Genomic DNA, 20859 nt, shown 5'->3' with positions numbered 1-20859 from the left:
TCAACCCAAAGGTCTTCACTTCATCAAGGAAGTTTAAATCAACTTATTACCAGCTGAAAAAAATGAGAAAGCACTAAATAAAGAACAAAAATCTGCCATTTAGTAGGTGAGTTTATTAAATCCCAGTCTAGCAACAACTTCTTGGACAAAAACGTGAATCCAAACAGTAACAACTGCAGTTTTAGAAATTGCCACCTGAATCCCTATAAACACGTGTTAAAAGGCCCAAAATTAAGCAATAACAAAATTACATTTTCATTAGTCAGTGATGTCATGTGTTTCTACACTAAACTGAATAATAAAACATTAATAAAACACAAAGCTAGCCAAGAATCCAAAGTGATGATAAAGCTCAGTGCAATACCACCCAAGCCCAGCAGCCTGAGCTTGAACTTCTCTAACGGATTACTTTCTCTGGCGAGTAATTAAGTAATATAGTGCATTACTTTTATAAAAAGTAATGCAAAAAAATGGGGGTTTTTTTCATTTAGTTTTGAAAATTTTTGGAAACCCACTGTGTAACGTCTTTAAGGCAACGCAATAACAGCTGAAATGTCTGTCCCTACTTTTAAAAGCAAATAAATCTTCAAGTCATCTGCAAAACGGTGAAATGAAAGGTTATACGGTGAAAATATAGACCCCAGTGGCAACATATTCAGTGCAAACAAGTCTGGACCCAAAATTGAGCCTTGAGGCACACCATAACTAAGAGGGGCTATTTTCAAGCTTTAGGGGCCCATGTTCACATAAAGGTCCAGATAAGTAGAACTGAAACCACTGAAGAACAGATTCTTTTAGCCAAACACTTGATTCTAGTTGTGATAGGAGGATATCATGGTCAACCATGTCAAAGTCAAGCCCAACAAGAGGACAGCAGGGCTGTGAGAATAGAATAGAATAGAATAGAATAGAATGCCTTTATTGTCACCATACAGTTGTACAATGAGATACAGAGCATCTCCTACTCAGTGTAAACATGCTGGGGGGGGGGGTACAGTTCTGCTATGTACATATGGACAGTATTAACATAGGGAAAAACATATACATACATACATACATACATACATACATGCATACATATAAATAAAATCAATAAGTAATATGTAATAAATAGTGTTATGTATATACAGTTGAGTTATTGCACATAGAATTGGTATTGCACAGTGGGAAGTGAGCGGCTGTTTTCCCTGTGCATGTGCGAGTTCACGGTGGTTATCGCTTTGTGGAAGAAACTGTTTTTGAGTCTGTGGGTTTTTGTGTTGATGCACCTGTAGCGCTTCCCTGAGGGAAGCAGGCTGAACATGTTGAAGCCAGGGTGGGAGCTGTCCTTGATAATGTTTGCTGCTCTGCTGAGGCAGCGGGAGGAATACATATACATCAGGGAGGGGAGAGGGCAGCCGATGATCTTTTGTGCTGTCTTGACCACACTCTGAAGCCTCACTCTATCTGCTTTGGTGCAGCTGCCGTACCATACCGTGATGCAGTACGTTAGCAGGCTCTCAATGGACGAGCGGTAGAAGGTCAGCAGCAGGTTGGAGTTCAGCTTCCTGAGGACTCTCAGGAAGTGCAGCCGCTGTTGGGCCTTCTTGATGACCGCTGAGATGTTTCCTGTCCAGGAGATGTCAGCAGAGATGAGGACACCAAGGAACCGGAAAGTGTGGACCCTCTCCACACACTCCCCGTTGATGTAGAGGGGGGCCAAGTCGGTGCTGTGTCTCCTGAAGTCAACAATGAGCTCTTTGGTTTTCTTAGTGTTCAGTGCCAGGTTGTTTTTTGAACACCATGCTGCCAGCTTCAGGACTTCCTCTCTGTACTCTCTGCCTCGTCTCCCTTCGAGATGAGTCCGACTACCGTGGTGTCATCAGCAAACTTGATGATGAGAGTGTTGTTGTGGGTCGAACTGCAGTCGTGGGTGTAGAGAGAATACAAGAGGGGGCTCAGCACACAGCCCTGTGGGGAGCCGGTGCTCAGTGTGCGAGTGGAGGAGAGATGAGGGCCAAGTCTTATAGTCTGGGGCCGGTTTGTGAGGAAATCCTTTATCCAGGCACATGTGAGAGGAGGGAGGCCAAGAGTGACCAGTTTGGTGAGGAGGATGACCGGAATGATTGTATTAAAGGCTGAGCTGTAGTCCACAAAGAGTAGCTTTGCTGCTGCTCTAGGTGACTCAGCACAGCGTGGAGAGCTGTGGCGATGGCGTCCTCTGTGGATCTGTTTGCACGGTATGCAAACTGGTGGGGGTCGAATTCTGGGGGGAGGTAATCCTTGATGTGCTGAAGGACTAGTCTCTCAAAGCATTTCATGATTACCGGTGTGAGGGCCACAGGGCGGTAATCATTCAGGCTGGAGATGGGAGACTTCTTCGGCACTGGGATGATTGTGGCTGATTTTAGACAGGATGGGATGGCTGCCTGATCCAGTGAGAGGTTGAAGAGTCTGGTGAAGATGAGGGTGAGCTAGTGTGCGCATGCTCTTAGTACCTTGCCAGGTACACTCTGGACCGGCCGCCTTCCTGGGGTTCACTGCTAGGAGCACACGTCTGACATCGTGCTCTGTTACAGTGAGTGGAGCGGTGCAGGAACCAGGTGAGGATGAGGATGGGAGCAGTGCTGAAGCAGATGAGTGTTGCTGTTGTGGTGTTTCAAAGCGGGCGAAGAAGCTGTTTATTTCCTCTGCCAGCTGCCCACTCGGGTTTTCTGTTTTCGCAGTACTGCCTCTGTGGTTGATGATGTCTTGCATTCCCTGCCACACCTCTCGTGTGTTGTTGCTGGACAGGTGGGACTCGATGTTCCTTTTGTGGTCAGACTTGGCTTTTTTAATCCCCCTTTTCAGGTCAGCTCGAGCAGCCCTGTACAGAGCTCTGTCACCTGACCTGAAGGCGGTATCATGGGCTTTGAGGAGTGAGCGGACCTCGCTGGTCATCCAGGGTTTTTGATTTGGGAAAACCCAAATGCTTTTGTCCACTGTCACATTTGCAGTACAGAACTTGATGTAGTCCAGTACTGATCCTGTGAATGTTTCTAGGTCCTGGTGTTCAAATATGTCCCAGTCTGTCTCTGTGAAGCAGTCCTGTAGTTTGGAGAGAGCATTTTCCGGCCAGGTTGTAACAGTCTTTGTGGTGGGCCTGGCACTGCGCCTGAGGGGGGTGTAGGCTGGGGAGAGCAGGAGGGAGAGATGGTCGGACTGACCGAGGTGGGGGAGGGGTATGGCTCTATATGCATGCTTGATGTTGGAGTAAACATGATCTAGAGTGTTTTCTCCTCTGGTGGGACATTTGACATGCTGATAGAACTTTGGGAGCACAGTCTTTATGTTGGCCTTATTAAAATCACCTGCGATAATGTGAACACCGTCCGGGTGGGCCCGCTGCTGTTCGTTAATGGTGTTCAGCAGGATAGAGAGCGCCGTGTTTACGTTGGCATCGGGTGGAATGTACACAGCCGTGATGATCACTACTGTTAGCTCTCTCGGTAGAAAGAAAGGCTGGCATCTTACCGACATGTACTCGAGGTTCGGGGGGCAGTGACTGTTTATAATTGTCCCGTTGTTGCACCATGCACGTACATAAATCCAGAGTTAAAAGCAAATCATTAAAAGCCTTTTAATGGCCATCTTGGTGCTATGTAGTGATTTATAACCAGATTAAAACTTCAGCGATTTCATTATGATCAAGATGAACTTGCAACTGTGAGTAGACTAATTTCTCTAAAGCTTTTAAAAGAACTGGGAGCTTCAAAATTGTCCAGTAATTAGCCAGAACAGTTGCATCCAGACTGTGTTTTTTAAGAAGAGGCTGAACTGTAACCTGTTTAAAACATGATGGGGCACAGCCTGCATCAACAGAAGAGTTCATTAATCGCTGGATAAAAGGGCCAATAGTATCAAAAATATTTTTTAGCAGACTTGGGGGAAGACAATCTGATGGGGAGTGTGATGATTTTAGGCGATGAGCTACCATAGATAATTCACTCAAGTAAATATGTAGTTAACTGAACTAAAGGACTGTCTGTGCTCCAGTTTTAGCGAGTCAAATTCTAGATTTTTAAAGTGTTGGTAACTAATTAGCGGGCTTGTGTACCCTGCACCTTGCTGACTAATCTAGTTTTAGCCGACAACTTAACACTGTATCCTCTTATCTGAATGTGGATTTTTTTAACATGTGGCTAAAAAACCAAAAACAAAGACTATGACACAAAAAAAAAAAAAAAAAATAGCGTGTGCAGCAAGAACAGAGATGAAGTATGTCTTACTGGTATGAGACAACATTGCATCACCTGGCATCTATTTTGCAGAACACAAGCATATTAAGGCAGTTACACATGTCCCACCTGCAGCAGTTAAAACCGGCCTCCTGGCTGCACCTCGACTTTTTTTAATGATGAATTGCAATTATATGATAGTTTAAATGTGTCCCATGGGGCAAATCGTTGCCAAATAAAGTCAAGATGTGCTATGAGACACAAATATAAATTAGTAATCGTTTTGACCACTAGGGGGCAGCAGAAACAAAGTGAGAACTACACTGACTTGCACAATTAACCAACTTAACAAAGTTACTGGTGAACAGTTGCAGTCCTGGTCTTCACTGCTATATTCACATGCTGGTTGCAACTGTGTCTGTCTTTTGTTGGATGCTAAGAACATAGTGCATAGTGGGGTTTTATAATGCTATAAGAGCAGTGAAGGCAGTAAAGATGCAGTACAAAAAATAAGATGCTCAATAAAACTAACAGGAGTTGAAGATTCCTACAGGATCATCTCAGCAAAACTCCTTTAAAGAATAGAGAAAGCATAAAGGTGGCTACCTTTAGTTTAAATATTTTATCTCCAACTATCTATTCATATCCTGTTTCACTTGTAAACAAACTGTATATTAATGATGGACATTGTTGAATCACCTTATTTGCATTTTTTCATGGACAGCAGGGTGTTGCAAAAAGACATCAAATAGTATAGAAGTGTGAGAAAAAGCTCCTGTTTCTCTCTTAGTCTGGAACCTTAGTCAAACTAAATGCAATATAATGCTCATTTTTCATTTAATTCCTTTTATATAGTTTACAAAAAGTCCCTCAGTTTGTCAGTTTCACTCGTCATTCATCAGGTGTGGTTTCAAAACACCAGTATTCCGATGGCCAAGCGTTTACTTAAGGCTTCATAACCTTATTTTAGAAGTCTTTGTGGCAGTATCCATCTTTTATATACAGGCTGTGTTTTCATGAAAAAATCATTTTTCATTCTTCATAGAAGTGTCACAGTTTAACCGGTGTACTACAGCACTATTTGGAGCATGGCCAGTACATTGGTAAAAATGAAATGAATTTCAATATGTGCCTATACTGCTCCTCTGTGGTACTTTAATGGAAAACAGTTTTAAATCAAACCACTAAACATAGTTATTCAACTTAAGGAATGTAAACTGGCACACCACAAATAAAACAGTACCACTTGTAATACCAGGTGCAACGTGCTCTTATAGTCACCGCAAGGCAGGTGTTCAACATTTGCAACTAATTCCTACGTAGTGAGTGGACACAAATATGCGTGTTAAACAAGTGGAACCACAAACAGAAACAACTGCATTGTTAAACTGTCCTGTGTCTTTGTGTCTTACGGACTGTAATTGTTGGTCTCACCGATGTGGCCCGACAGTGGGGTACAAACTGGGAAATGATACCACAAAGCCTTTGCTGCAGTAATGTTGTAAATTGTCAAAAAATAAGAATGAAAAGTTATTTTTTTCACTTGTGTGTAATATCAAACATCTGAGGAACCTTGTCTGTACACTATCAACCCACTCTATCTTCCATCTGGTTCCAGTCGGCTTGAGAAGAGATTGCAGATGGAAAGTTGTTCTGGTCCAACATATGGTTTGCACCTAGCCATCTCCACCCGCATTTTTTTTAAACAAATCTAACCACAAGCTGTGGTCTGCTCCACACCCAGAACCAGACCGATGACCCAGTCTATGCATACAACAGGGAATAGCAGCACACATGCTACAGTGTGCGTGGGCCTCCGTCTGGTTAAAAGCTGCCTAATGGGCTCCAGATCAGGGCTTGCCAGCCACTAAGGCCCACGATTATGTTTCATTGGATGCAGATGCCTGGTTATGGATCTGGCATAATACTGGCGGTGACATCATGAGCTCAACCTGCTGGGAAGCGCATGAGTATCTCTGTGACATAGCTGGTGCTGTGCTTTTGATCTGGTTTGACTTTAGGGCTCTGCAAAGTGACATAAGTGTTGCAGAACGTACTGAAAATCACTCTCAGTGACAATAATTCTATAGTAGAGGGGAAAAAATGTAAAAACATGAATGTCAGGTCAGTTAGTGAGCACATTTTTTTGTTTGTTTTCTTTTTTTTTTTAACAGAAATTAAACCTCTTCATGTTTATGATTCATATCATAGCTGGTTGGCTTGGTTCAAGGCCTAAAAATGTTAACAAGAAATCTTAAAGGCGCAAAATGAAAAGGAAATTCACTTCCAAAATCAAAGCCCTTAAAAAGGTGTGCAGTCAATCTTGAGTTCTAACGAAGTTTGTTGGAAAATAGTTGTTGGTTCCCTCGCTCTATGAACTCAGTTAACATTTTCTTGATGAGTGTATGGCATTAATCACCAATTTCACTTTGACTGAATAAAACCTGAAGATCATTTTGTAAACTACTGTCACCAGTCAATAAGCATGCAGTGTTATTGGTCTCACAGTGAAATCTCCCTCTTCACAATCTGTGTCAGCACACAAAAATGGTGAAAAAGCTCAACCTGAAGCTTGATTACAAGACTTTTCCATCCATTGTTTGGCATCAACATGGCTACATCCATCTTTTATATTCTCCATGGTATAAAGACATTCATGTACTCAAAATAGCAACTGAGCAGGTGTAAGCATGGACTATATGAAATCCCAAAAAAAAAAAATTCCATTTTCAGTATTTCTATATAGAAACGCGGTGTGCATTCATTGAACCGAAAGTAGAAGAAACATTCAACAAATTTCTAGTGACATATTTTCTGCCCATCAGCTACCAGAGAAATCATCACATCTGCAGTCAGTTCATTGCAATTTCATGGTGAGGTCATTCTGCCAATATCTTCCGCTGTATTTCAAAGCGCAGCATGGAAAGATATCCTTACGCTATATCCTTAGAGTGCTCTCAGAGCAAAAAGGTTTTGAAGTTGTTAAATCTGGTTCAGATTTAGGTTATCTACAGTATATATGATTGAAAACTTAAAAAAAAAAAAAGCTTACAACTTTGCTCCACTGTCACAGAAGGTCAAGATGGTTAGTCAGCAAATTCAACTTCTGAGGAAAGTGGATGAGTGATGGTGAGATGTATGGAGACACTCAGACACATGGGCATCTCAAAACTTTTCCCAGCAGCTGTTCTGCATACTATGTTCCAGTGATACCCATCTCACAGGGTCAGAGGTTACACTAGCTATTCAAGACATGTTGGAGTATCACAGCTGGATATGGATGACTGAAAGTCATAACTGAATGGATTGGGAATGACAGAAATGCTTACATTCAAGCAGTCATAGAGCTGCGAGTAGGATGCAGGGAAGTGCATCAAGGAGACAAATCGTTCCACGCCAAATTTGGAACAAATGGGCCCAACCCAAACCATGAAAAGCAGCTTTGGTTCAAAAGTAAAGTGGCTTCATAAGCACTGATTACAGCTTTTTTCCTTCTCCACCAGTCTGACAGGTGCAGACTCAGCACTTAAAGACAATGCCGTGCCTTCAAAGCCCAAACACAGCGCCAGTGACAATGAGAACAGATAAAACAAATGTCTAAAATGTGAAAAAGGAATGCTCCACTCATAGTACAGGTGATTTATGGCAGTCATAAGGGGTACAGATATAAAGATGAATGACTGCTGACCTCTTTCTTCTTTTCTTTCCCTCAAACTGCAACTAATAAAGCAAGCCAACGTCTTTGAGCAAGAAGCCAGGATTGAAACGGAACACTGGGAATAAGCTGGTTAATGTTTCTTCAAACATTGTAACTATTTTTAAATCAGTGCTTTTGAAAAGTTTAGTTGGTTATTTTACTCAGGTAGGATCCCTGAGTAAAATAAAAAAGCGTCCCTTTTACACAGTTAGTGTCAGTGTCAGACAGAATTTCTTTGGAACAAAATTCATGGCATGTAACCAATTCTTGCACAACAAAGGTTCATAACTAATAAACCAATAAGTGAAGGTGCAGATGGTCAGTTTGGGGTATCATGCATGTCTTTTTGATGTTTTTGCAGAGATCTAATGGCAAATTTAGCAAAGCTGAATAAAACCACTTAATGACACCACTTTGTTTTTGTTAACTGCAAATTGGTTTGGCTCAAAATTTCTGTTCTATTCTTGTGGTATGCCCTGTCTCATTGTCAAGGCTTGAGTCATTGTATCAGCAGAGTTCAGAAATTCCCAAATGATCTCAGTTACATGTGGAGCCTGGCAAGCTTTAAGTAAAGAAACCCAAAAATAACAGAGGAAATACTGTACTGTATTTCCTTAGTGTGTTTAGTGACGCCTGCCATGGACAAAGCTTTTACACTACATCTACAGTAATTCTATGAAAATACTCCATGAAAACATTAAACAGTTCTCAGATGTTTCTGTGTGGCTCTAATACAGATGAACGCAATAAAAAAATTTAATAAAACTCAAATGGGAGAGTAAACACAGTGTGATGGAGAGGTACTCCAGTCATGACATAATCATGTGACTGGAGGAAGTCCAATCTAAGATTCATTTCCACAGCTCTGGGGTGGATTAAAGGGCTCAAAAACTCAATGTAATCCTGCAGCACGTACAACACTGTCACTGCATCAACAAAGAAGCTCCAGACAAGTGAAAGCTCTGATGAGACAACAGGGCTGGCTCTGGAAAGTGATGCTTTGATTAACTAAGACTGTTTGGCACCTTAAACACATTCCATGGGATTTAATAAACTGTGGTGACTTCTGGTTTCAGTTTCCACATGTATTCATTACAAACTAAAGGCATTTTTTTGTGAATGATGTCTCCGGCAACTCTTCTTTTCATCTATATTATCTAAAAATTTGTGATTCTGCCTTGTCTAATTCAGAGATAAAAGCATTTGTGTCTTAGATTTTGTCTTGTCTTAGATAAATTGATAATAAATCTAATTAAAGATGAGCGCAACAATGGCACTCTGGCAGCAAGAATCTATATTTAAAAGGCCTTTTTTTTGGTTGCAAAATCAGTGCAACTTTTAAAATTTGGAATACGAGAGACTTTGGTTTAAGGGCTTCCAATTTGCTGATGTGAAATAGTTATCAGCAGGTTTTAATTTGAATAACAAATGTGCTCTAAAAAGCTTTTTAATTAGTATTTTCTTCTTGTGAAGCTGTCAGAATCTTTAAAATACGCCATAAAAATAAGTGGTCTGTGCTCAAAAAATAAATAAAGAAATATAGTCACAGCCTGATTAGTTCATTGTGGTCTGACTATTCACAGCATGCAAAAACAAAATTATTCCCTCAGTCTACAAACGCTTTAAGTTTGCTCTCACGCCAAAAAGCGATTAGAGGAAAAACATCAGAGCTGGAGCGACTGCAGTTGTTGAGTGTCGGAGGAGCTGCTGATGAGAAGTGAAATATTTTTATCTGGATCCAAATTGCTCTGAAAAAAATGATGTCATGCTGTGTAGCTGACTAATAGTTCATCCTGCTGTTGTCCTGCTGGGTTATAAGTGCCTTTAAGGGGATGCATCAGCAAATGTGGCATAAAAAAGGAAAATAACACTTTTGCAGTAAAGGGTGAAGAATTCAGAAAAAGCACATTTCCTGGATTTCCAAGAAAACTACAATGATTTTATATTTTATGGCACATAGTAGATGACTTTGTTTAATATGGCAGAACTTAGGAGAGAAATGCATTTTATGGGACTTAAAGTGTTGAAAACTGTGCTAATTTCATTTTAAATGTCAGCGATGCCATGTTGCAGGCAGATTGGGACTTTAAAGCAAAGCTGGGTGGAGGGGTGCAAATGTGAAGAATGTGGCTATAAAACTTCTTTAGGTAACCCAATTGGTCTCAGACGTGGAGCGCTGAGCCAGTGCAGGTGTGCTGAGGAAGACGGTGGAAACTATGAAGTGAAGCCAAAGAAAGAGTTTCTGATAGGCTAAATTCAAAGTTTTGCTGTTAATCATCTTTAAAAAAATGAGGTGTGGGGCATGAACATATTTTGTCTTAATAATTGTGACATGCCAGAAATGACTGAGAACCACAGACTCAACGCATCTCCTTGTAAAAGTTTCCACTGCTGCAAAAGTAACCCTGATCTTATCAGTGAGGTTATATTTATTTCAAAAGCAGAGAGGCTCCACAGGTGTTTGCACCAATCTTACCTGTTTGCAGCATCCCGGAACCGGATTCTCCCCCGAAGTCGACCGATGCGTCGTCAGGTGAGGCGTTGCTCGTCGTGAGGAGCCCGAGAACGCAAACTGTCCATTTTAACAACCAGAGCAACATCTTCCCGGTGTGGCCGCCTTTATGCTTCAGAAATGAAACATATGCAAACTAGAAAAGTACTGAAAGTCTGAACTGATCCAGTTAAAGAGCAGTCAAAGTGGGGAACATTGCTGAATCGCACTTTTTCTATAATTCTGCAGTTTTAATAGGAGCGAAGTGCAGAGTAACTAACTCTTCATCCTCTTCACCTCTCCTCATCCTCCTTCTCAGCCAGCAGCAGCTTCTCTCCTCCTGCAGCTGTATCACATCACTGCAGAGCCAAACGAGCAAAGAGAAGCCCCGCCCCTCTCCTGTTGACCAATTAAATCCCTGCAGGGCCTCCGCCCATTTTTGTTTTCGAGCCTGTCTTCAACTTACTTTTAATTTGTTTGTTTTGAAAAATTGACTCGTTTCCCTCTCTCCACCTCCCAAGAGATGGTTAGAACTTTTGTAATTCCACTCCAAACATACAACATTGTGAGGTGCAAACACAGGCTACAGTACCAAGCTCACAATCCAGGAACCAAAAACAGGAAGCAGTATAGGCAAAGGTAAAAGGGTAAAGGTAGGAAGAACGCCTACTTGGTAAAGTAGGAGACTGGCTGGACATGGGTTAGGGAGATTAAACACTCGTCAAATGTGCAGATTCCAAAGCTACTTGAGACCAATATGGGTTTCTTAAAAACTATGAAATTTTAATAAAATATATCCTCCAGCATGGCAAGTGCAGAGTGTAGCAGTGTTTTTTATATCAAGTAATTGAAACGTTTGAATAAGAGGCGGGGATGGAGGAGTCAAAAACACACTTGATTTCTGAGAAGTAGACAGGAAGTCAAGTCCTCTGACCTCTGGTCCACTTGTTTTGCTTTAAATTTTGCTTACTGCTTTTTCATCTACTGCTTCCATGTCTCTCACCATCATAACTACTTGTTTTGGTTTAGAACAAGTCTTTCACAACATAACACCTACGTTAATCTTCCAGGTCCTTGTGTTTTTTCTGTACCTCATCAAAGACTCTATATAAAAGAGAGATGTAATGCCTCACACCTGTATCCTTTTTTTATAGCCAGCATGAAGCAACTCATGTGCTTATAAAAAGACTTCTGGTTATATGGAAGACTTTGGGTGAATGGAATTTGGCTTTCTTGCTCGTTACGTTCATGATGACTTTATCATCATACTGAATACATGTTTATTTATAAATGATGGTTCCTTGTACAGAAAGACACATATAACATGTTATGCATGTAACAGCTTGTCAATCACCCAATATGCTTGTGATGTCTGGTTCAAACAACGGCTGATTACATCTGTACTCATGTGGTTGGCATCCTAATCTCCAGATATCAGGTAGCACAGCACCAGTTTTAGTGTGTTTAAAACTTGAGAAGCCGGGATTTGTTGAAATTCCTATTTGATTAATGTCTACTGAATGCTTACCTTCCTTTTCCTTGTAGAAACCACCGAAGGTCTCAAGCTAACAAAAAAATGTTAGCTCTAATAAAATGGTAAATAATACCAAACTCAATCAAGAGACATTTCAAGGAAATCTTCAGACACCGACATTTCATAATCATACCTCTTTATTCAATGACTTATATTCATACAAAATCTATAGGTAGAGTCCAAATGACTGCAGGACAGTCAAGTAACAGATCAGGCAGCGAAGGATCAGCCACTCCAGAACCTCTAATCTGCTTCCACTTTGGTGGTTCTGTGAGAAAATGTTATTCAAGCTTGTTTTCTTTTTTTTTCTTTACCTGAAACCGATACATCGTTTGTTTAGATAATCAGAAAATACAACCAAGGAACGAATTGTACAAATCATGGACATAATGAAGCCAAACAATACTTCTATTATTATTATTATCTTTGTTTCTTTTTTTTCTTTTTCTTTTTAGCACATGCACATTTTCTTTTGAGAACATGCAAAGAGGACATGTCCAGAGGGGGATGGGAGGGGAGCTTTAGAAAACTGGAAGAGGAAAACTTGGCACCCTGGTTACGTAGGGCTCACTGGAGGTTTGAAAATAAGGTCTTTGACATAAACACAAATCTCTGCCCCAATATAGCAACTTGCAATGAGACAACAAGCAATCTATTGTTGCCCTGATGAAGAACAGAGTCACACCTTTATGGTCTAAAATCCCGTGAGATCCATCAAGTACATTGCACAATTAAGAGAAAAAAATGAAAACTGTATCTGGATAAAATCAGACCGGGTTAGAATATTTGCAAATAATTTGCATGTTTATAAACTTGCCAGAACAAAATAGGCACAGAGGTTTTGTACTATAATAAAAGCAGGAGGTTTTTCAGATATCAGATAACAAGGACTATAATCATCACCTCCATGGTTGATATAAGAAACAAATTCTTGCCTATTTTCAAAGCTTTACAACCTAATGTATAGCAGTGTACATTTAAGTAGCAGGCTGTCATTAAAGAGAACTCTTTCAGCCATGTACTTTAAAGGATAGGGCTGGCCATGTTCTGCACTATTCCTATTTGGAAGCCAATAAAAGAACTAAACAAAGAGTGGATTTAAGTATTCTCTGTGTATTCAAAACTGCTGCCCAGAAACGATTTAAAATTCATCAGTGAACCACACGCTTGCACTGGGTGACACTTTCCTTCCTTTCTTAAACAACAGTTCAAGTCCCACAAACACTTTCTTACTATCCAATAATTTTAATACTCAAATTTGTGACAAAATAACAGTTTTCAGTGACTTTTCTTAGGATATTTATGAATGTGTAGATTCTGTAGGTAAGGACCAATATTTTTGATACTGTAAGTTAACTGGATTATATAGTATGGTTTAGATATTACATATTCCTTTATTGACCTCTCATGTTTAAACGCGCTTAAGATGCATGTAGCTGAATCAAAATAAAGCACTGGCCCTATATCTTAAGTTAGATTTAAAACTTTGCTAAATGTGACTCAGAATAAAATATAGGATTCATTTAACAAGAACAAAATTTAGGAAAAAGAAAAATAATTAATGTGTTTTTTTGGATCAGTTTATGTGGTTTAGTTGAGGCTCTAATTGAACATTAAAAAAAAACCCTTTTGTTGTTAGCGTCACGAGCAAACTAATACATGTAAGCTAGCCTGTTAGAAATGCTTGTACTGGACCTCACGTTGGTTTTCACTGCTGCAATTCATATTGAAATACAAAATACACCAGGCCTTGTGTACAGTTGTAGTACCAGTTTCATTAATCCCACAAAATTTTGGCTGAAATTCAGTTTTCATTTAATTTACACTTCACAATCCTATTGTCAGCTAGCAGATCAAGCTACTCATGAGCATTTTGGCTAACCTTACGATACAGAAAATAACATCTCTGACATCTAGTATTTTTAACACTTTTAAAGGACTGATTGATGAAATTTTAATGCCTTAATTTTAGATAATAAGTGACCATGCTCTAAAAATGAACAGTTAAAAACAGATCGGTGCCCTAATGTAGCAAAACTGATACTGGAAGATAAATTGACATCTTTAGGCCACAGGGGTAAAAGAATGGCATCAGTTAGAGATGTCTGCAATCATAACCCAGTGTGCTTAAACAATGAAGTAGCATCACATAACCAGAGTTACCAGATCGCTGCATTTTATTAGTTAACCCCCCGCCCCGATTCTTTTAATATTAATATTCTGCATTTTATGTATTCTTTAATATATTCTTACATTATTTATATATGTTTTAATATTCAAAAAAATTATAGTGAAATATAAAAATGAGATGACAGAACAGGAAATGTCAGGCTGGTTATCCTTTTCATCAGAAAGCTCCAAAGTCATTGCAACAGAGATTTTTCAATATTAGTTTTCAAGAAGGTTTTAAGATTACATTTGCACTAATTTTATATGCACTTTTTAACTTTCTAAAGATCAATATAGAGCTGGAAATGTTTGCCAACAAATTACTAGCACCAACCCAAGTAGTTTTTAAGTTGAAAAACATTTCTAAAGTCTACAGTAACTAAGTTTAAAAAAATAATTGAAAAAAATACTCTACAAACACAAAATGTAAGATATGAAATTTATAAAATTATATTTTGTTATCTATTCAGAAAGGTTGCCATTGCTAGTTGTATAAATGGGCTTCAGGCTAATAAAGCACAGAAAGAACTGAGTTTTGGTTTGAAATTTGTTGACTGTAAAGAAAATAGAGTATTGCAAGCCTTATTCTGTGAGGATTTATACCCTGCCCAGTTGGAAGAGGTAAAGATTCAGAGGAGTTGGTACAGGTCTGGTTCAGCTCTCACTTTTGAGTGACATAAAACCACTTCATTAACAATCTGAAGAATCTGGCTCTTCCAGCAAGTTTAAAAACCACTACAATTATTTAAAAATACAACTTGACCCAAGTCTGGAAAGAGAAGAACACAGTTTTATATTTTGGGTGGTTCTATCTGAGTAGGCGTCGTGCAGTCAACTTGCAAACCTCAAAAATGCCCTGTGAATTCACTTATATCCACTTGGATACCATTCGTGCCTTTAGTGTGTGTTGTCAGTTAACTGTACACATATGATACATTTACAATTTACAGCTCCTCACACATGAATGTAAAATTTGGTCACAGTCACACTAAAGCCTGAATCTGGAGTTTCCAGAGGGTAAAGCTACAGGGCGGATGAAGTGTCGTCTTGTTGCATAGCCCTACTTTAAGTCAACAGTCAGCAGCAACAACACAACTCTTTATTGTACCTATAAATACGCACACAGGTACCCTCACGCAAAACTTTGTCTGAGGAAAGATTAGAAGATAGGAAACCCGTGAAATTTGGGCAAATATGGCCAAGAAGGGATTTGCTTGAGGAGGCAGATTTGTCTGGATGTGAGATTCATGTTCAGAAAATCATAAAAAAAATGGCACTTTTCCCCTCATTTAGAGAATGTTTTCTACCAAATGTCTGGCAGTATATCTGAAAGAGAAAGGCAAATGCTTACCACACACCCTCAGGCAAAAGTACAGACACTATTTTGACAACCCTGGCATGCACTACACTTTGGATCTCTAATTTTAATCTTCCTACGAAAAGATTCATCACAAAAGAAATGTTTTGTTTTGTTTTTGATTTTTTGCTTTCAGCCCAGATTCAAACACAAGTTTTGTTCTGACCACGTTTTTTTTGTTTTTGCTTTTGCGTTTTTTTAGCTACACCCAACCTCCACTGACCCAAAGTCAGGCTCCATTTTAATACATTGTGGTAAAAGAGGCACTTAGTAGTTAGCCACTTAATGTCAAAAACGAGTTGTTCTAGTCCCTATGTGCTCTCACAAAATTACATCTGGGAGATTTTACAAAAGTGGGATTCTAAAAACTCAACTCTGGTCTTATCTTAAGTCATTGTGTGACTCTTGTGTTTACTGGGTGTTCTGACAGAATTTTAAGACATACATTAAAAACAAAAAGCTTTCCTAATCTGCTCTGGTAAAGATGTGCTGCAATACAATAAAGAAACAAACCAGGAGAAAGCAAGAGAGAGAAATTTGGTAACAAAATAAGACATACAGCAATAAAAAGTGTGGTGTGGGCAGTCATATCAATGCCGGGGATGAGCATCAGTCTAAAGCACAAACAACAGGGATATTTTGGCTTTTGTCTTCTTCTCCACTGAATATACTGGCCAAGGCAAAATACTTGAGAGCCTCCACATGTGCGCTAATTCCAGTGCAAGTAAAGGGGTTAGAAAAAGTCAGTGTTTTTCTCTTGAAAGTGGTTGATATATTAAAAAGACAGTAACACTAAAAAGCTGTAATTATTTCTGATCCCCTCTCAGAGCGCTTTCCACTGACTTTCCCTCATCGTGTTTTCTTCTGTATCAGTCGCCTGGCCTCCTGTTGTACCAGCTCCTGACCTGAGCGCTGAGCAGCACTCATGAGCTGCCCCATTCTAGCTAACAGCAGGCTTTCTAAGATTTTCTGCCACGTTAGCACCAGTCATCCTCCTCCCTCTCCCTGAGACTTCCTGCTCCTCTATTCCCAGGCCCAGACGAAGAGTTGACCCCAAGAGTGAAGTGGTACCCATTAGGCATGACCACTGCTCGGCCCTGTGTGGTGGGTGCTGTGACGGGTGTAGCAGTAGTTGGGTGAGATGCGGAGGCTGTAGAGGAGGCAGCAGTTCTGGCAGAGCGGCCTCCTCCTTGGCTGCTTAAAGCATCCTGGAAGTCCTCCTCATCAAGGAGAGCCTTCTGAGACGAGTCCTGCTGCTGCCGGTTTAAATTAGGGTCAGACCCAATTCGAGTAATTGGTATTGGGGACTCCTCGTGGGCTCCGAGTAAGCGATCATGCTCTGAAAGACCACGGCTGAAGCGAGTCTGGTGCCCTGTTGTAGCCATGATGGCACTGGATGGGAGATTGGAGGGGTTGGTAGTCTTGTAGGCCACAGCGGGACGAGGGGTGAGGGGCGTCTGGGGGAGCTGCCTGCGACCACGACCCGGTGTGCTTGAACCAGATGGAAGTGTCCCGTGGCCAGATTTAACCACACTGCCACCATGCTGAGAAAGGAAAGACTGAATGATTTAGTTGCACAACAGCGACTTTGAAGGATTAATCCTTTTTTTTTAGTTTTAATGTTTGTTATTTGTTCACCTGTCCATACATCCTGTAAAGACATCCCTTCTTTATGTTATCTAAAAGCACAATAAGCCACATGGGCACAAATATACAGACCAATGTTACTATGAGAAGGCAGCAGTTTTGTTGCTGTAGTTGCAGACACAAGGGAGGTCCAAGCTGAAACCATTAATTAGGACTGAGTTGCATAAAAGCATAATACCCTTTTAAGAAAAAAACCCCACCAGAAGTGTTTCTGGGGACACAATAATGAGATGGACCAGATGGGGAAGTGACAGAAACCAAAACATTTCAGTTTTTGCAGCATTTTTTTTGTTTGTTTTGTGTGCGTTTGCAGCATTTTTCTGTTTGCTGGTGTTTTCTTAAGTTGCAGTCCATGTGACCTTTCAGTGCTACCATATTAAACCCTAGTGGGGTTGTCCCTTTGAAGGTGGTCCTTAGAGTCACTGACCCATTCTGTCATCATATGAGTCACATGAACCAAGGAATTGGTCATTATGGTCACATGAGCCAAGGTGTGAATTCTTTGAGGCACTACTGCCCCACCTTGCAATCAATTGAGTTATTAAAGTCATGTGGACCAAGGTGTAACTGGGGGCTAAATGCCTGTAATGCGATCTCAGGACCACCATAAAGGTGAAAAACTTTTTTAAAACTGAAGCCTCTCAGATTAAAGGTGAAACATCTTCATGAACCTAAAAAGAATTACAACTGCCTTCTACTCAACGGTTTAGGACTTCCTTTGGGATGGTGCACAACCTGATGAATGTTGGCTAAAAAAAAAAAAAAAAGTATGAACATGCTCACAAACTCATTCCTCAGATGACATGGACTTGGATACTGTGGACAGCTTAACTGAATACTGCTGAAAAGTGCCTGGTTATAGTTGGAAACACACCTTTCATGATCAGAGAGTTGTTGTCTGCTCTCTGTAAATTGTAAATTGGGCAGGGATAGCTCAGTAGGTAGAGTGGTGGCCCCATGATTGGAAGGTCGGGGTTCGATTCCCCTGAACAGCTACCCTGAGGTACCCATGAGCAAGGTACCGTCCCTACACACTGCTCCCTGGGCGCCCAATGGCTGCCCACTGCTTCACTGAGTGAATGGGTTAAATGCAGAGAGGAATTTCCCCACGGGGATCAATAAAGTACACTTTCTTTCTTTCTAAACACAGAGGACTTCCATGGAGAGATCTATAAATATCCGCCATTCTGGAGAAGATCTGAACATGCCTGAGAGGATGAACTTTAATGGGAGATTGCCCAAATCAGGTTTTGATGGAACTCTTCCCAGAACTTACTGATCATTCCTCATACAGCGCGATCACTCAAATAATTTTTTTTGAAAAACTTAAACATCAAATTGTTAAACAAATCTAGAGGCTTTCATTGTTGATTAAGCTCAAAATTGCAATTTAAATGGGTGTTGATGCAAATGTGGATGTAGATTGACTAAGCTGTAAGTCAGGCCACTGTTTGAATACATACAGACTGCATAACAAGCAAGCTGTTAATCACTAAGCCACATACAGTTTGGCAGGTAACTCACCTGTCTGAGGAAACCAGAGTCCTGTCCCTCTCCTGGAGACGTGGATCGGCTGGGACCAGCTGACTTGGTGTGGCTCTGCTCTCTGCTGCCGTAACGCTCACAGGAATAGTAGCGCTGCTTCTCTCCCGCTGAGGAGTGGTGCCTCCTCTCATGAGGCCGACTGCGGTCCCGTTCCCTTGCTCGCTCTCTGGACAGTCCTTCAGCTGAGGGGTCGGTAAATGAATCTGGAGGATGGTACCATCAAAATTGTATATAAATAAAGTTATGTGATTATTATATTATCCTACTGGATAACAGTATCTTGGGGTCTTGTTCACAAAGTTAAAAAGACAAGATTGAAAGATGGATTGGTGAAACTTGCCAATACATTGTGGTGAAGAGAGAGATGAGCATAAAAACGACCCTGTTGAGTTACTATTCAATCTACATTCCTACCCCCACCTATAGTCATGAGCATAGAATGAATGAAGACTGAAAGAATGAAACTGTGGATACAAGCAGCAGAAATGAGTTTCCTGCAAAGGGTGAGAAGCTCGGACATTTGAGCAGCCCACTATTCCACACTGAATTTGGGAATTTCTAGGGTTTACAAAGAATGGTCCAAAAAAGAGAGCAGCAGCTGAGATTTTCTTTTTTGTTTGTTTGTTTTAATCAATGAAAGAAAAAGTCAAGCTTTCACATTAATATACAATTCAATTTGTAAGGTTTTGGAACAGAGCATTCACAGGAGACCTTTATGAAGTGCTAAGGTACAGACAGAAAAAGAAATCCCCAGCAAAATTCGTCTAATCATATGGAAAGACTGACATGAGAAACTCCTGACTGAAGCACTGCAGAAAACCCTTCACCTACATAACCCGATCATGGAACTTTAATCCTATGAAGAATTTCAGCAGCAATGCCTGAAAGGAAAAGTTTGGATTGCTATCTGTTTCTCTATTGAAGTGATGCCAAGTTCTAGTATTAAAATAGTCTCCTTGTAGATTAAAAGCTAACTAATTAATCAATCATTCAACACTCTTAAATAGTCAGTGTATCTACTGAACATTAGTGTTGTAGGTAAGTTTTATAGGATGTGCCGAAAGATCTAAAGTTATCCAAGAAAGAGGGCAATTTAACACATAAAAACAGTAAAAAAAAATATTCTTTGTGCAAAACCTAACTAAGGAAGTGTGATGCAGGCAGTTTGACAGCTAAAAATGTCTGTCTAGATATCAGTCAGCCGGTAGCTGGCAGAGGAAAAATCAGGGGATCTTAGATATCATAAACATCTGCGATAAATGTCTTTGTAATCCATCTAACAGCACACATCCATCTTCTTACCAAAATGTTTCGTGTTCTGTAATCCATCACAAACTGCAAAAAATAGTTTTTTTCAAATGTTCATAATTAAGAAACCAGTGGCTGCAAATTCTGACCTTTTGTTCAGTTTACTGCTGTTATATATGGGTACTTTTCATTGTTTCACAAAATGAATGTGTTTTTAGTAGAGACTGGTTGGTTCTTGCTGTTAAATACCTGATTGAGATATTGAACTATAAAAGTTTTCTTTATGTTTTGACATCACAAGAGAAATATTTTATTTCTGTTGGCTGAGGATAAACACAGATTTTGTCACCCAAAACAGGTCGCAGCAGACAGCTGCCCCTCCTAAAGCCTGGTTCTGACAAGGCATTGGCTGATTGTTGGAGTTTTCTCTGTATTATTGTATTGTCCCAACCTTACAATACAAAGGGTGTTGATGACACTGATGTTGTGATTTGGATCTTTATAAAATTGAATTGAAATGCTTTATAAGTTCAGTAAAAGTACAACTGTGGCTATAGAATTATGTTTACTGAATTGAATGATGGGTCGAGACATTTTTAAAGAGTTCTCTTTTGTTATTATGTGCTGTACATTATAAATCAAAAATATTTACTAATCATATAATCAGAGATGGGCTGTAATCCGATTACTCTTTTCAAGTAACGAGTAAAGTAAGGGATTACTATTGCAAAAACAGTAATTAGATTACCGTTACTTTCCCGTAGGAACGCTGCGTTACTGCGTTACTAAAACCGTGATTTTTTTGCGAGAATGTCTCACGACAGTGACGTAAGCGAGTGCGACGTTCGTGACAACAGCTGTGTGCAGATCAACAATGGACAGTGTTGGGGAGTAACGGAATACATGTACCGCCGTTACGTATTTAGAATACAAAATATGAGTAACTGTATTCCGTTACAGTTACCGTTTAAAAAG

At 40.1% G+C, this 20859-nt stretch overlaps 2 protein-coding genes across 2 annotated transcripts in view; both read right to left on the bottom strand.

The window, feature by feature from the left end:
- Nucleotides 1–10750, bottom strand: part of LOC102193146 (collagen alpha-2(XI) chain-like) — a 76179-nt gene extending 65429 nt beyond the window's left edge. The window contains exon 1 of the mRNA XM_005725656.1: nt 10370–10750. Within this exon, the coding sequence (XP_005725713.1) occupies nt 10370–10493 (124 nt within the window). The 5' untranslated portion in view covers nt 10494–10750. The remainder of the gene's footprint in view (nt 1–10369) is intronic.
- Nucleotides 10751–14889: 4139 nt separating this feature from the next.
- cacna1bb (calcium channel, voltage-dependent, N type, alpha 1B subunit, b) overlaps nt 14890–20859 on the bottom strand; it is a 233897-nt gene continuing 227927 nt past the window's right edge. Inside the window, exons 50-51 of the mRNA XM_013908920.1 lie at nt 18616–18839; nt 14890–16988 (exon numbers count right to left, since the gene is read on the bottom strand). Of these exons, the coding sequence (XP_013764374.1) occupies nt 16422–16988; nt 18616–18839 (791 nt within the window). The 3' untranslated portion in view covers nt 14890–16421. The remainder of the gene's footprint in view (nt 16989–18615; nt 18840–20859) is intronic.

The sequence above is a fragment of the Pundamilia nyererei genome, unplaced genomic scaffold, assembly GCF_000239375.1.
Source record: "Pundamilia nyererei isolate P.nyererei 1_Seehausen unplaced genomic scaffold, PunNye1.0 scaffold00016, whole genome shotgun sequence".
NCBI classification, from domain to species: domain Eukaryota; kingdom Metazoa; phylum Chordata; class Actinopteri; order Cichliformes; family Cichlidae; genus Pundamilia; species Pundamilia nyererei.
Note: the sequence above shows the minus strand (reverse complement) of the source record. Positions and strands in the feature narration are given on the sequence as shown.